The sequence below is a fragment of the Carassius gibelio genome, chromosome A25, assembly GCF_023724105.1.
Source record: "Carassius gibelio isolate Cgi1373 ecotype wild population from Czech Republic chromosome A25, carGib1.2-hapl.c, whole genome shotgun sequence".
NCBI classification, from domain to species: Eukaryota; Metazoa; Chordata; class Actinopteri; order Cypriniformes; family Cyprinidae; genus Carassius; species Carassius gibelio.
Genome location: NC_068395.1, coordinates 4,271,420 through 4,288,181, shown reverse-complemented (window position 1 = coordinate 4,288,181; position 16,762 = coordinate 4,271,420). Strand labels below are relative to the sequence as shown.

The 16,762-nt window shown below is 39.4% G+C and overlaps 1 protein-coding gene across 2 annotated transcripts in view; it reads left to right on the top strand.

Moving 5' to 3' along the window:
* Positions 1 to 16,425, top strand: part of LOC127946830 (furin-1-like) — a 72,019-nt gene extending 55,594 nt beyond the window's left edge. For both annotated transcript variants that reach the window (XM_052543627.1, XM_052543625.1), the window contains exons 7-16: positions 2,440 to 2,528; positions 3,136 to 3,308; positions 6,002 to 6,214; positions 8,783 to 8,883; positions 11,212 to 11,315; positions 11,417 to 11,534; positions 11,733 to 11,912; positions 12,472 to 12,596; positions 13,075 to 13,203; positions 14,390 to 16,425. In XM_052543627.1, the coding sequence (XP_052399587.1) occupies positions 2,440 to 2,528; positions 3,136 to 3,308; positions 6,002 to 6,214; positions 8,783 to 8,883; positions 11,212 to 11,315; positions 11,417 to 11,534; positions 11,733 to 11,912; positions 12,472 to 12,596; positions 13,075 to 13,203; positions 14,390 to 15,042 (1,885 nt within the window). In that variant the 3' untranslated portion in view covers positions 15,043 to 16,425. The remainder of the gene's footprint in view (positions 1 to 2,439; positions 2,529 to 3,135; positions 3,309 to 6,001; positions 6,215 to 8,782; positions 8,884 to 11,211; positions 11,316 to 11,416; positions 11,535 to 11,732; positions 11,913 to 12,471; positions 12,597 to 13,074; positions 13,204 to 14,389) is intronic.
* Positions 16,426 to 16,762: the final 337 nt, after the last annotated feature.

The following is a 16,762-nucleotide window of genomic DNA, read 5'->3' as shown; positions in this document are numbered from 1 at the left end:
TAAGCCCTTGAGTTCAGGACACGGCAACTGATCTGTCTTTTTGACTGCATGTGGGTGTCTGTGAAAGTTGTGGATGGGAATATGCAAATCAAAGCAATATCACAGCATCAGACCTCTTACATGGTGAATTTCAAGCAAGCGTTTGTACATTACACAACCTCATTAGATTATACAGCCACTCACTTTGAATCCCTTCCAGCTGATCTTAAGGAAGGTTCGTGCAACCAATGGGGTTGAGTTTAGCCTGCTGTCTAATTCTTTGTAGTCTAATTTATTGTAGTTCAGAAAATGTCAATACTACGGAGCCCTTAAGGGGACATAGTGATGGAAAAAAATATGAAGGGGGGGAAATGTTCAATGTGTTTGTGGTGTTTCGCAAAATGCTGTGTTCCCTCAAGTGTTGAGTTCGTCTGAGAAACTTTGTTTTCACTTACAAAACCTTTTGTGAGCAAGCACTACATTTCTTGGGGGAATGCAAAGCATTTGTGAGAGAACGCAAAAGTATTGAAAAAGAAATGTTCCTCCCATCTAAATTTTTTTAATCTCCATGTCTCTTTAGGGGCACTTTTTGATAAAAATCCACATAATCTGGAATTTTGTGAGGGCAAAACATTTCCCCAGGCAGATTTAGCATCAGGTTCAGATGGTCATGAGAATTCACCACTTTGACCATCAGAACACAGCTTGGTTTGAAATTGACTTACAACAGACATTGGACCTTTTTTTTTTCAGATAAATTTTAGTTGGAATTAGGCTAATGTAACTCACATTAGCGGTTATAATCAGCACAGAAGATCCCAAACTCTCTAGTTTACCTTGCTACCACCTGACTAGACATCCAGAGCCATGGAGTAGCATTTTATAAATGGTGTGCATAAAATCACTTTTTACCATAGGCAATTCCCTCATGCAATATATTACAGCTGCAAACAACCTTCAAAACGAGACGATATAACAACTGTATTGTTTATTCATGAGGTGTTCCCAGCTATCAACCATTCGACATGATAACTGTCACCTCACCTAAGACAAAACGCAGAAAATGATGCTTTATTACAAACAAAGGCTTTACAACCGTCAGCCTGAAAGGAATTTGTTGCAATTCAGAACTATTGCCCTTCATATGATCACACACAAATGTGTCATTAGACTAGCTGAATGATGTTAATTATGAGATAAAAAAATATCAAACCACCTGCTAGGCAGGGTAACTAGCTAACGTGCTTGTTAGCATAAAATATTTTTGATCTAATTCACAGCTTGAGAGAGATTGATCCTTTTCTCCTCTTTGTGATAAAGGACTTCCTCCCGAAATATGTACTGTAATTCCTCTTGCCCTGTAGAATAAATGCAGTCACAGTTACAATGCGTTTTGAATTACTAGTGCACAGCAGGTTTTGTGGAAGGCTGAGAGTGTTTTCACATCATGTATTTACTCAGTAATCAGAAACAAATCTTAACCACCTGCGTAACGGCCTGTCAAGAGCCCCTGCTTTTAACGTCTGTAGACACCTTCCTCCTCAGCACTTATTGATTTGATGAAATACAATACATCTAGAACCTTAACCCGAAGCTATTGTTGCCCACCTGAGCTTTACAGATTTAACAAGATCACCAATTTTTGAACTCGCTCCATGTGTTTGGATTTGTGAGTATAAGACAGATTTGATTTGAAACCTCTGATCTGAACATGCAGATGTTTGAAAGATTCATCCTAGTAAATCAGGTCTTTTGAATTCTTTGATTAACTTAATTTGTTTGTATCATCAAAAATCTTTCTAGATATTTATATACATGCCTTGTTTTCATAAATAAATACTAACAATTATTAACCTCTATAAATATAAATATATGGCCTGAAGCATATTCATTAGTGTAATTTCCCTGTTGTGTTGTATGTCATGTTCGTGTGTGTTTTTGTGTAAAATGGCTCTGGTGAAGCGAGGCCACCGCCTCAACACATCTGCAGTCTCATGGGCCCTCTGGTCCTTTTCTTTGGTCCCTATCGTCCCATTCTCCGCTTTGTCTCAGAGAAACAATTAGCTCCAATAGGACACAGATGAATGGAGAGAATAGCTCTAGCAGTGCACAAACAAAATCCAGAGCCAGCTGCAATTTATTTAGACAGTGAAGTTCATCCCCACCATGGCACAGAGCAGCTAAGATGTGTGCAGTACTGTAGGAACCATCAGTGACAGCCATAATGAGCTATTTATTTATTTATTATATTTATTTATCGCCTGCAAGAACTAATTAGAATTTAATTAAAGGATAAAGATAACGTGTCTGTATTTGGGTGCATCTAGAACTCTGTTGTGATGACAGCACCCACAGAATTTGTCTGTACAAACGTGGACTGAATCTGAAGTGAAATCAGCTGAATGTGAACTGGATGTAAATTGGGCAAAGCCACTACAAACTCTCTCTTTTTCTCTCTAGACATGGGACACGTTGTGCCGGGGAGGTGGCGGCAGCCGCAAACAATGGCGTCTGTGGAGTGGGTGTGGCCTACAATGCCAAAATCGGAGGTGAGTGAAGAATCCGATTGATAGGCGGTTAGAAATTAGCATATGGTAATAGGATCAATCAAATAGGTCACGCATTAAAACTATCCAAGCATTGTCTCATTTCCAGCCCTTTGTGCATTTAATGGCTGATGTCGTCATACTGCTGCAGACTAATCTAAAGCGCTTTATCTTTCAATTATAAAACACATCCATTAAGGTGAATATCTCAGAAATATCTTGGCTATTCCAGTCACATTGAGCACATTTAGGGCCAGACATCGCCGCAGGCATACACAAATTCCACATCTCTTATTTGAATAGTCTTTGTAGGAAAATATTTCTCCGTCTAGATGAGGGTGAATAAGGCAGGGGGCATTGCCTGAGCCTGCATGTGATTTCTGTGATTCACATAAGTGGACTTTGAACGATTAATTGCCGCTTTGAACGAATATGTAATTGTGGCATCCATAATTTTAATCGCAATTAGAAACTCTATTAATTGTTTTTCCATACTCCCTTCCAAATGTCCATCAGGCTTACAGAAAGTACATTTTCACTAAACTGATTTTCCCTGTCTCTCTGGTATCTTCATTAATGCTCTTCCTCTCCACCGCTGTTCTTCATGCAGGTGTGCGGATGTTGGATGGAGAGGTAACAGATGTTGTGGAGGCTCAGTCTCTGAGCTTGAACTCCCAACACATCCACATTTACAGCGCCAGCTGGGGCCCAGAGGATGATGGGAAGACAGTGGATGGCCCTGCCAAACTGGCCAAAGAAGCTTTCCTGCAGGGGGTCACTGAGGTCAGTATAGATTGAACCACTGGAGGTCCCCAGGTCACAGTATTGCATTTCTGCAACTGGAAGTTCTCACGTTATCGGTGGGTTGCATAACTGACCATAGCTTTTGAAAATCGGATTACAAATGAGAGATATTGCCTGTAATGCTAACATTTCATTTTATTTTGATAAAAAATCCGTTTCCTTCCAGCTCATATCAAATCCAGAAATACATAATACTCAAAACCTTTCTCAAATTTGTCAAATCACTAGACATGCCTACAAATCACTCATGTGTCTCCTCAAGTCAGTGTTAGTGTTAGTGTGAATGCTCACGTCAGGTCATCCGAGCAGATTTTAGATCAGCTGAATGTGTCACAGCTGCCGTCGACTCCCATCAGCACCTCTGCTAGAGGAACCGGGCTGGACAGGGTGAGCTGTAGGAGATGTCATCGCCTGTTGAAATGCATTTACTGAGAGGGAATTGAGAAGGATGTGCGCTTTGACAAAACACAGGATTACAGAGAATACTATATTTAGGGAGATTACTGTGATCCTGGCAGGAGATGAGCGTTTGTTTTCTGTTTCGGTTTTTGATATGTTAAATCTTTCTTGTGTGGCACACATACGCCTATCCCTTGTGATTTTATACCTAGACAGAGTTTCAGCATACACGCGTCAAACTATGAATATGAAAATCAGTTTGTTTATATCCATGATTCAAAAATGTTATTGTCTTGTTCCTTTCGCTTATTCATTTTGCAGTCTTTTTCCCTTTTTCTACTTTTCTAAAGCAAATATTACTATTAATTTTGCCGGTACACTACTGTTTAAAAGTTTTGCATTAATAGGATTTTTTAAATGTTTTATGTAAGTCTTTTAATCTCACCAATGCTGAACTTATGTAATCAAAAATGCAGAAGAAAATAGTAATATTGTGATATATTTAATTGATAGAAAATAAGTAATAAACGATAATAGATTTATATTTCTTATAAATAATAGTTTTATTTTCAAATATGATTAATTCCTGTGATGGTGAATTTTCCAGTCATTTTCATTGTTACTCCAGTCTTCAGTGTCACATGATTTTTCAGAAATCATTAATATGCTGATTTAGTGCTCAAGAAACATTTATTACTATCATTGAAACAATTCAAATAGAAATCTTTTCTAACATTCTAAATGTCTTTACTGTCAGTTCTGATCAGCTTAATGTGTCTTTGCTGAATAAAAGTATAAATTTATGTTTAAAATCCTTAAGAATCGTTAACATTTGAGGAGTAGTGTACGTACGGTTATGGATATAAACAAACCTCTAAACTTGAGCGGGTAAGTCATCATGCACCATTTGTACCACAGACATGAATGATGCTTCAAATCATGTGGCTTACTGAGGAGAGGCTATTACTGAGTGGGATTACTTTTCTAAGCAATCAGACTTGCGATTCTTGCCTGGGGGAATGAGAATACAAGTGAAAGAAAACACAACTGAAAGAAGAGTCAGACTTGTCTACACACATCTTGTTTGTTCATTTCAATACTCTTTTTATTCCACATTCTTTTATAAACCTTCTGCCATAAAATATTTTAAACCATATGCTCACAACTTCTCAGATATAATGTCACAGCAACAATTCGACAAAATGTGTCTCTTTTCACCCCCATGAGTGTGTTGATGCATTCAAATAGCCATCTAGAAATCGTGGGTTATCTTTGGAATAATATAGTGAAACAGCATGAATGGAATTACATTCAAACCACCTGCTTTCACCTCGCGCTGCAGAAATGCTGTGTATTTCGGCGGGATCTAAAACTGATTTCTCCCTCTAGTAATTGACTCAAATTATGCATCGCGTAAACATCTACCTCAGCTGTGCGACTCTCGCTTTCTGTCTCTTTGCACTTTATCCCTTTAGTTCTTTATCCACATTTTAATCATTCCTAGAATTGTGCCTCTAAATACTTTAAACCAGATTGTGGCATTTCAAACAAACAAAACAAAATAGTCGTGAGTCAGTCAGCTGTGAATATTAACCTATGGAGAGCAGAAGATGGAACAGAAACTTCTGCCTACTTGCTCGACTGCAGTGAGAGAGGAGACTGATATATGAGAAAAGAAACGTGGCGCTTTGCCAGCTGTCCAGCCAGTATTGCTAAAGCATTAAATACAGCAGATTTCAGAGGTCACAGTATTAGTTTGAAATTAATCACGACAGCCATAATTGGCTTGTTCAGTTGGATTTTTGTGGGCTATTGTAATAGAGATGAGGCCTGTGCGCACCGACATTAATGGACACTACACAGATGTTTGATTCATAAATACATTTGTCTCACACAGCCAGATGTTTGATTTGCATACAGACTATCAGCAGCCAATCCTGGCGAAGAATCGCCCACTTGTATTTTTTAAGATTTGATGCCACAAGCTTTAACAAATCCCGTGATTAGTTAGTTCTACCTCAGAACATTTGTTTCAGCCCAGCAACCTGTAAACATCAGATTGTTTCCAGGAGGAATCAAACCTTTGCATAAAAGTCTTAAAAAGCCAGCCAATAAGTTTGGAATGGACAATTTCTAATAAGTACTTGCCCATTATGTAAACAGACTGAAGGATTAGACTATAAATACATTAGACAACTACGTTTATTGACATTAGCGTTCAAATGTTTGGTTGTTTTTTTGTGAACTGACCAGGTTGTATGCATCTGTTCTAGGGTCGAGGTGGACTGGGCTCTATCTTCGTGTGGGCATCGGGTAACGGAGGGCGAGAGCGGGACAGCTGCAACTGTGACGGATACACCAACAGTATCTACACGCTCTCCATCAGCAGCACCACACAGTATGGCAATGTGCCGTGGTACAGTGAGGCCTGTTCCTCCACCCTCGCCACCACCTACAGCAGCGGAAACCTCAACGAGAAACAGATTGTACGTTCATATCTGTTTAGTATAGTCACAAACGTTCGTCATATAATAATCTCATGCAGAGGCATTTTTGTAAGTATTTTCATAAAGGAACACACTGAATCTTCAAATAAAATATATTATTTTTATTGTCTAAATATCCTAAGATTACATTTTAATATTTATACAAATTACTTTATAATTATCTTTTTGTGTTGTGCATTAACGTTAAGCAAAGTTTCAGTTTAAATATATTATTTATATAATCAAATATATTTTTTAAGTATACGTTTCAAAGAAAGGAATACTTTTACTCAACACAGAACTCTATTCATTAAAGAATCTGAAAAACTGTATCACAGAAGCATCATGTGACACTGACGACTGGAGTAATGGCTGCTAAAATTCAGCTTTGCCATCACAGGAATAAATTACCTAGTGAAATAGAAAGTCATTATTTTAAATTGCAATCAAATTTCACAACATCAAAATTTTTACTGTTTTCAACTGTTTTCAAATAAACGCAGCCTTGGAGAACATTGTAAAATCTTCCAGACCCCACATTTTTGAACAGTGGTGTGTGTATAACTAAATATATGCACAGTTTATTCTCTGAAAACAGTTCTTCCTAATGCAGTTCTGATTTTCAAGTAAAATTATCTGGTTGTAAAGATGTTTGGATATTTTTACTGTAAAACAAGACAAAACACTAAGTAGAAAAAGGTTTATTTTTTTCAGTTATCTATGCAACTGCTTACACAAGCCTTCAGATGTGTCTATTATCAGAAACACACACACACACACACACTCTTCTACAACCATGTCTCATTAAAGGCACCAGAAATAGAATGACCAGTATTGCAGCACTTACACGTTAACAGCACACAGACATCATGCCTCCACACAAAACTCTGCCGTTCTCAGTTGTAAGTAGAACTGTAAATGTCAGAGCAAACTGCTCGCGTGTGCCAAATTTTCTGCACGGTTTAAATGGCCACATCACGACTGTACACGGGAAAACTGAGTGATGGAGTGCCACCCCTTTCAGCATGCTGTGAAGATGAAGTGTCATGCGGTCAAATGATTTCCACATCTGTCGCTGTGATTTCCTGTGGGCTATATGAAAAGAGCTTTCTGAACGTCATGCCCTAAGGAGGCAAAAAAATCAGTTTAGAGCAGCGCCTGAAAACTTCCCAATCACAGGTGCTGTTTGTTGCATGCCCTACACATCTGCTTCTCTTCCCCAGCGTTTCCTCCGAGAGTAGAAATGAGAAAAAAGGTGTTTGAGAAAGCTACAGCATAGAAATTAGACCAAGTGAAAGAGAGCAAAAGACATAAGAGGCAGCAATTTTTGAATACCAAACATGCTGCATTGCAGATTCTTTGGATCTTATTTGCATTTTCAGTTACATACGGTACCTTCATTTTATCAGCATAATCTGAATTTGAGAGTGCATGAGCAGGCCTTTTAATTAGGGCAAGCTAATTAGGCCAAAAGATGCACATAAAAAGAAGACGCCCTTCATAAGTTCTAAAAGTCATTACATTGGATCATCTCGATGGGCATCTGGACTGTTAGTTTGCACTGCGGCTGTGTTTCTAACAGAATTCAGAAGTCATTGTTTTAGAAAAATCTGGCATTTATGCAAGACTTTCCTACTCATTTTTTTCTGTATAGTTAAAGAGAATTAGGACTGTGGCTGTGAAGCACCATAAAAGTTATTTCATGTTATATAGCTAGCAAACATGTCTGTCTATCTAGATATTCAAACTTATAACTTGTGAGTCTTTTTGAATTTGGTTCACTCGAATTCACACTCACATTAAGGGCAAAATATGATTTCTTGTGCTGTGGGTAGTTATGTGAACTGTGAATCTCTGATGCGCTCATTCCTGTGTAAGTGGTTTCAGATTCGCAGTGCAAATCTATCTTTGCCTGCTCATTGAAGCTCATCCGAGATGTTTCAGGACAGCTTTAGAGTTTGTTTGCTTGATGTCAAGTCTGTCCCAGTGTGTGTGACTGCGATAGCTCCCCCTCTCCCTCTTCTGAGACCTCCTGTTCCATTAGGATGACAAAGGCAATAACAGATTCAATTTAAAAATGGACGTAATCTCGCCGACAGCAGTGGGGTGGGAATTTGAGTACGTATGTGTCTGTGTGTGTTTAAATCAGACTGAAGGGACAGAGACAAATAAAGCAAAAGAGAAAGAGTGTGTGTGTGTGTGTGTGGCAGGCACTCACCTGTGTACGCTCTAATGGTTCTGTAGCCTCGGGCTGGACGTCCTCTCATCCTGACCGTTGTCAATCATGCAGGCATGTCGCCGTGTCTCCTATGGCGTGATTAAAACACCAAACCCCCATGTGTAGGGTGCCAGCTTATTAAGTCTCCCAAGCTGTCACACATCTCCTCACAGAAGCTGTAGTGAATGAGATTTTTCTTCCCTCTCGGACTCAGATTTGTCAGGCAACTGGACAGGCGCCTCTGGCTGACAGACGCCCTCACATCTTATATATAGCTACAACCAGTGTCCTTCCATTGGCTGACCAGTAACACATCTGACCTTTCCACACATGTGTTTTCATCTGTGCAGGTGACGACGGACCTGAGGAAGAAGTGTACAGACTCACACACAGGCACGTCTGCCTCGGCTCCGCTGGCCGCTGGAATCATCGCTCTCGCTCTGGAGGCCAAGTGAGTGATGACAACACTGACACCTGTCTCTACAGACAGACAAACACACACACACTCCTGTCCATCATTTCCCCTCATCGGTTAGACTTCATTATCCCTCGTGCATCATCTTCAGCCCTCTGACACACTCTGACATCGCCTTGACATTGCTCATCCAAAGAATGAAGGAGAGATTGAGAGAGACGGGCGATGACTGCTCGTTCGGGCGACGATTGACCCCGTGGCCCCTATACAACATCAAGTCACCATGCTCGATTAAAAGCTATTTTATCCTGTATGCTGTGAGGAGGTAATAAGACATGGAAATCACGTCTCACACAAGCTTCAGGTTTCTTTTGTCTTTTGTGTGTGTGGTGGAGTCACGGGGCTCCTGGTTCACACACAGTGTTTGTGTGTGTGTGAGTTCAGCCCCTGGTGTTCCCCGCTGGTGCCGGCTTTGATCGTGCTTGCCCCCACAGTGAAAGAAACTGGGACGTTTTTGGAGGACCTCAATCTCTGTTGTCTTTCTGTCACAACTCTGCTCTTTTTCATCGGTTGGGAGTCTTTGTGATGTCGCCCTGTAGGTGACTTTTGAACCTCTGGGTGTTTTCCACTGAAATGTGTGCTTGTGCAGGAGCACGTGCTTGGACAGCGTATCTGTGAACCTCTCTCAGAACTGCGCTGGGATTTCAAATCAAATCATAATTAACCTGTATTGTAAAATCACATCTTTATTATATAAAATAACAATTTTTATAACATTTTAGACATGTATAAACTATTTTTAGAAATGTATCAAGTTTAATTAGCTAAATTTATTTAAAAAAAAAAACTATTATATATGTTTATACATATACATACACACAGACAGATATATATGTATTTTCTATCAATCTACATAGTCCCTTAAGCTCAACAAGGTTGCATTAATTTAATCAATAATACTGTAAAAAGAGTAATATTGTGACAATTCTTTAAGTATTCTTTAAAACGTATCGATATATATATATCAAAATAACTTTTTTTTTAAATAGAAATATTTTGTAACATTATGTATTTGCTGTCACTTTTGATCAGTCTGATCATTTAATGTTTCCTTGCTGAAAAAAATACAAATTTCTTACAAAAAAATACTTACTGACCCCAAACATTTGATATATTTACTTTTAGTTATATAGACAGATTTACTTAAAATATTGTTATATTTACATTTAATTGTTTTTATTATGTATATTATCTCAAAAATGATATATTGAATATATAATAAAGGAAAATATGTTTCTGAAACATCTATGCCGAGACAGGATTGCGGTGTCTTAAATCTGAATTTATGCCTCAGTTCTTCTATTGTAATTTATTGATTAGAATAGGAGTGATCCAGTGCTGTTTTGCTTAAGTGGAGCCATACTATTGTTGTTCTGAAATCTTTAAGTGGGGAGGACATTATTAATGGGGACACCCCGTCCATTAATAGATTCCTGGTTCAAGTCCAGCTTGTTTAAAGGCTCTGGCATGTTTTCCAGCACTGGCACCTCATCTGTATAAAAGGATATCTGTTCGATATCTGTGCAAGTCTTGCCATGTAAGACATGAGAATTTCAGTAGTCTTTTATCTATTTATCACTATATGTAAATCTCTACATCTGTACTGTGGCTTTAGGTTCATTAATCGTGCATGTAGTCATTTATTGTGGGGTCAAAAATATTGAAAGCTTATGAACCGGATCCCCTTCTTCATAAATCAACCTGAAAAATATACAGACGTCAGAGCAGGATATTTTTCATACTGTTCCAGGGGGTATATTTACGCTAAATCCATCTCATTTGGGTGGAAATGGCCTGTCATGCACGTATTTTCGGCAGTGCTTTATGTCCGATATCAGACTTGGTTTGCCCTGAAATACCCTGCTGAGAAATGACAGTGCTTTTCAACCTTGGCCATGGGGGCCACAAGTCCCAAAAGCCACTTGTTTCTGCCATGTAGAGCAACAGCCGCCAAAACTAATAAGCCCGAGTCGTGAACCGAGGAAATACAGTTATAAATTGAATCTGATATTGCTGTTTTCGGGGAATGCAATTTTGGGCCTTCATTTAAAAAAAAAAAAGAAAAGAGGCCTCGTCGGCTGTGTAATTACAAAATGATGCATGACCTCCAGGATGGAATATTTCCAATTGCAATTTTCTGACCCGGGTGAAAGAAAATCTTTAATTATGTGTCTTTCAAAAAGACATCCTGTCACATCCATGAGGATAATTATGTGCAAATTATCATTTGAATATGAAAATAAATCTGTGGCCCTGCTGCAATGTAACACTTTTATCACGTTTCATTTTTCGTTCGACAACTAGCATGAACCTGACCTGGAGAGACATGCAGCATCTTGTTGTAAGAACCTCACGTCCCGCCCACCTAATAACCAACGACTGGAGGACCAATGGTGTGGGCCGATTAGGTAAATGATGGTTCATGTAACCAATCAGAGAGCTGCATTTATTTATTCAATAGACATGCCTGACCTTGTTAGTCTTCCATCTGTCTCTTTCTATGTGGCAGTGAGCCATTCCTACGGCTATGGTCTGCTGGATGCTAGTGCCATGGTCGCTTTGGCCCAGAACTGGAGCAACGTGGGGCTGCAGCACAAATGTGTCATTAATATGCTGACCGAGCCCAGGTAAGGACGCACAAACATCTCATGCAGCACAGGCAATACACCAGATAGCTAATGCCAGCTAATGCCTGCTACCCTGAGGAGCCAGATGTTACCATTGAAGGAAAGGCAACGAGACATGAAGTTGTCAGCAAAATTACAGTTCATCATTTAGTTGCTTGTTAGAGTGGCGTGTAATTTTCAGATTCTTCTCTGTTATAGGGACGTAAGAAACCACCTGGTCTTCAGCAGAAGTGTAGAGGCCTGTTCTGGGCAGCTGGACTTTGTGAGCTCTTTGGAGCATGTTCAAGCCAGACTCACCCTCTCCTATAACCACAGAGGAAACCTGGCTGTTCACCTCATCAGCCCACTGGGAACTCGCTCCACGCTGCTGGCTCCACGGTACACATACACTTTCATACACGTCATAGGCATATGCCATTGGGTCAGTAAGATTTGTAATGTTTTTGGAAGTCTCTTATGCTCACTAATATTTGACCAAAAAATACAGTAAAACTGTAATATTGTGGAATATTATTGCAACTTAACATAACTTTTTTCTATTGTAATAGAAATATTCAAATGTTATTTATTCCTGTTACACAAAGCTGAATTTCCAGCATCATTCCTCCAGTCTTCAGTGTCAGTGTTTGCTGCTCAAGAAACATTTATTAGTATTATCAATGTTGAAAACAGTTGTGCTGCTTAATATTTTTAATGCAACATTGCTGAGTAAAACTGTTAATTCCTTTTCATTCTTTTCAAATCTTATTGACCCCAAACTTAATCTTGCAATTTTCTGACCACATATAAACACAGTTCACCCCATTATCTTTATGGAACATAATTATTTGGATTGTAAATTCAGCTCGATTGATTTTATCATCGTATTCAATCTTGTTCAAGCTTCTCAGATAGACGCACATGTACAGAGATCTCTTTCTCTTGTGTTTGTCTTTAGGCCTCAGGATAACTCACCCGAAGGGTTCAACGACTGGGCATTCATGAGCACTCACTCCTGGGACGAGGACCCTCGGGGAGAATGGACGCTGGAGATTGAGAATGTGGCTGGACTTAATGATTATGGTACTGCAATACGCTTTTCCTTAATCAGTGTTCTGTCTAGTTTTTCAGTGCAAACATCTAAGCATCCTTTAAAGCAGGATGAATTCACTTGAAAAAAGGGAAATGGTTGGGAAGAGGATAAAAGACATTTCAGAGAATACGTTTTGAATCAAGTTTATTTTTCTCATTCCACTGGCAAATTGTTTTTTTCTTTGTTTTGAGAATAAATCTCTGTACATTTTGTTTGATTTATGCTCGAAACAAGAGAAGAAACAGTTTGCCAGTGGGATCAGAAAAAGGCAACTTAATTCAAGTCTAAATATCTTACATAAATTGCTTCTCAAGATTATGTATCTTGTTTTAAGGATGTTTAGAAATTGTGACAGCAAAACAAGATGAAAAATACTGATTAAGGAAATAATTGTGGGTGCTGTGTGAATGCCATTTGTGTTTTTGCTGATGATCAAAGCATCTTTAAAGTTCAGTGATATTTCCACAGGGGTTCTTTCACAGTTCACCCTCATCTTATACGGCACCGGCTCCAGTGCCACAGATCCGTCCATTTCCGATTACACCCGGCCTTCAAACAACAGCTGCAAAACCTTTGACACCCAGCAGATCTGCATCGGTAAGACACACACACACACACACACACAACCCTAAACAGACAAGCTTTTAAAGGCGATGAAATCCATGACCAGAAGAAAATATTTACACATTCAGTAATTCCAATAGCAAAACCTCTGTCATATAAACATTTTTTTATGTCCCAGTAATTGTGCTAATGAATATTAATATATGTTTATGAGTATAAATATTGCAAAACACTTGAGAGTGATGCCAGAGAGGTTTAAATTAGATAAACGGTGCATTATTAAAGAAGTAGAAACGTTTTAAAATCCTGAGCCTCTCCTTGATGAGAGGTCGTACCTTGCCAAACTTTAGAGGGCAGTAAAAAAAAAAACGTAATTTGTTAATTAAATGCTCAAGTTTATTATTCATAGTTTCCTTGGAGACTTGATGATGGATTTCTCCATCACGGCCCCATATTGTGCCTGCAGTACTGCAGATTGCTCAAGGACAAACTTTGCTGAAAAGTTATTTCACTCATTTTTCATGTGCTGTTCTTGAATTGTTACTCTAGGCAGTACTGAATATTACGAGGTGAACGGTTTGTCCTATTTGAACCAGAAAATGAGAGCAAACATTAAATGACCTTATTACCTTTAATAAATGTATCTGTGATCCTATTCCAGAAACATTGTCCTGGCAGATATGCAAATGCAAACGTATAGCTCGTGTATTGAATGTGTACAGACTGTAGCACATATAATGTGTGTTCTTGTGCTACTTTGGTGGCTACAAATCACAATACCACAGGCTGCTCAATAAATGCCCTCAAATGTCTGTGCCTTTGTTTTTGACTGGGTACCTAGCTATAAAGATGACCGTTTAACTACCTTTCCCACAATGACAGTTCAGCAGACAGTACCACAGTAGCAGCCACAGTAGCTTTATACATTTTTTATATATATAAAGTTTATTACCTATTTCATTAACTAATGTTAACAAATGTAAAGTGTGGCCAAAAATGTTTATTTCCATATTCACTTTCAACCTCAAAAACTCAGCTGACAAAAAGCAGCGCTGCATGAGCAGGGAAAACTAATATTTACCAATCAACCAATATCATGACATGACTCCATCTGTTTCTCTCAAAATTATCACTTTATGAAAGTTTCAAATGGCATTTCATGTTCGTTAAAGATTCGTAACATCTGCGACTAAGCGTTCTTCCGATGTCTGTTTTCCAGAATGCAGCACGGGTTTCTCGCTTTTCTTGCAAGGCTGCGTGAAGTCCTGCCCTCCCGGCTTCAGCTCTGGGCTGCAGGTGCTCAACTTGTCGTTGGACAGCTGGGTGGAACATTCTACCGTACAGGCGTGCCTGCCCTGCCACCCGGTCTGCCTGACATGCTTCGGGTCCGGGGAAAACGAATGTCTTTCCTGTCCCCTCCACAGTCACTTAGTGGCCACTTCTTGTTTGCACCAGGACCAGCGAAAATGGCCCAGCATTCCCATGCTTCAGCACAAGGTGGACTTAAACTCAGATAAATCCTTGCACGATCCTGGCCTATCCTCAAGACTGCCGGCACTGGTGGCGGTGCTCAGCTGTGCCTTCATCCTGGCCACTTTCGCAGCGGTTTTTGTGCTGCTTCAGCTGCACTCCAGAGCAGCCAGTGCCCCGTTCTGCCGCAGGGCCAAACTGCCGCTGATAGAAACGGGCGGAGGGGGAATACGAGTGGGCTTCGGGTTCGGACTCGGCCGGGGGAAAGTGTCGTACCGGGGTATCCCCACTGTGTGGGGGGACGAGGATACAGCAGGAGGGATGAACTCTGAGTCCGACAGCGAAGAGCTGGAGTATCACAGCGAAAAGACTGCTTTTATACGGACTCAGAGCGCTCTTTAGCACCACATTTAAGACTTTTACATCTGTCTTCCTTGTACTGGGACACAGAACTAGACTGCACTCTTACAGAAGTTTATGTGTGTCTGAGAGAGAGAATGCCATATATGAGCTATAATGGTACAATTGCGGTTTGATGAGGTTGACTCTAACGCGATTAAACCTAGGACATCTCCGCTGCGCTCTGCTCCCTTTATTTTCACCTTTATTTGTCTTAGTGCTCTAGCCACCAGGATCAATACCTGCAACAGTTGGTGTGTGTGTGTGTGTGTGAGAGAGTGCCAGCTGAGCTCGTAGATGTGTTTGTTGTGCGTGTGCAGCGTTTGAGTTACTTCGAGTGACTTTGTAACACAACAAAAGGGCTGTAGTTTGTTCCAGTCGACTTTTATTAAAAGTTTGGACCGTTTTTATGAACAAAACTTCTTGCACTTCTGTAACTTCCATTACTCCCATTGCCTTTATATCACTCTTCATTTGTGCTACAAGTCCTCACACTCCTTCTGCTCTCTCTGCTAGTCAGAAGGCAGCTCCGGGACATTTCCACTGATTCGATCAGGGATGATTTAACTGCATAATTTCTGTTGCAACAGAGATGTTGCAATAGCATCCGCAAAGTGAACCATAACAGCATGGAATTAGATAACAGGCAAACCTCTGCCTGCGAAGAGCCTCCGGCACGGATTCAGAACAGTGCGAATCACAGACAAACAAGTGATCCAGATGCTCCATGTGCAGAGATCCAGCACTGTCTTAGATTGATTTGGGAGCTCTAGATTAGAAATATCTTGATAAACAGTGAGTTTTTGTTACATCATAAAAGTTGTATCCTAAATTTGAAATTTTGATCATTTAACTTTGTTTTGTCCATTCTATCTCTCAGCTAATTAGCATGTACCTTTCACAAATGGCTCAGTGAATATCTATAATGGGTTTTCAACAGCAGTGCTTGAACAAAAAGGAAACTTCATCCCAGAGGTTATTTTATTGATTTTCACATGGGAGCTTGGCTTCAAGACGTGCCTGTGCTAAACACAAAGGAGCCTCAAGAGGAAATCTGTCATATATTTCCCAAAAGGTCAGTGTCAGAGCTGAGACATGAATTCAACTCCTATTTGTGGAGCCCTTGTTAGGTCGTTTTTTATAATCATGTGACATTTCAATGCTACAGAGATATAATGACACTATAATCCGGACAGTTCAACTGATCCAAAAAGCTAGTATACTGCCTACATAGGTGGCTACTTGCTACCTTCTAAGGCAGCAAGCTAACCGAAAGAGGTAAATAACAGATTTGGAGAGCCCTTCAAAGGCAACTCAACTCATAATTCATTAAAATAGAACTGACTATAGCATGCAGCTAGGCTAATGATGCAATACACACAAAAATTGGGTAAAGAATTTTTATATTTATTTTTAAATATATCACTCATACTCAACTCAATATGATTGATTACCTTGCTGTTTAAATGTTTTATATAGCAAGGACACATTCAAGTGATCAGAAGTGACATTAAAGACATTCACAATTTTAAAACTGATTTATATTTCAAATAAATACTATTCTTTTAGCTTTGCCGTCACAATTATTTTAAATGGTCACAATTTCACAATGTTGCTGTATTCAAAAAACCCAAAACAGTTCAATCTCATTTTATATTAAACTACTTAACGCTTTGTTATTACATTTAATTATTATCCATAATATGTCAGTATATCTTCTGTA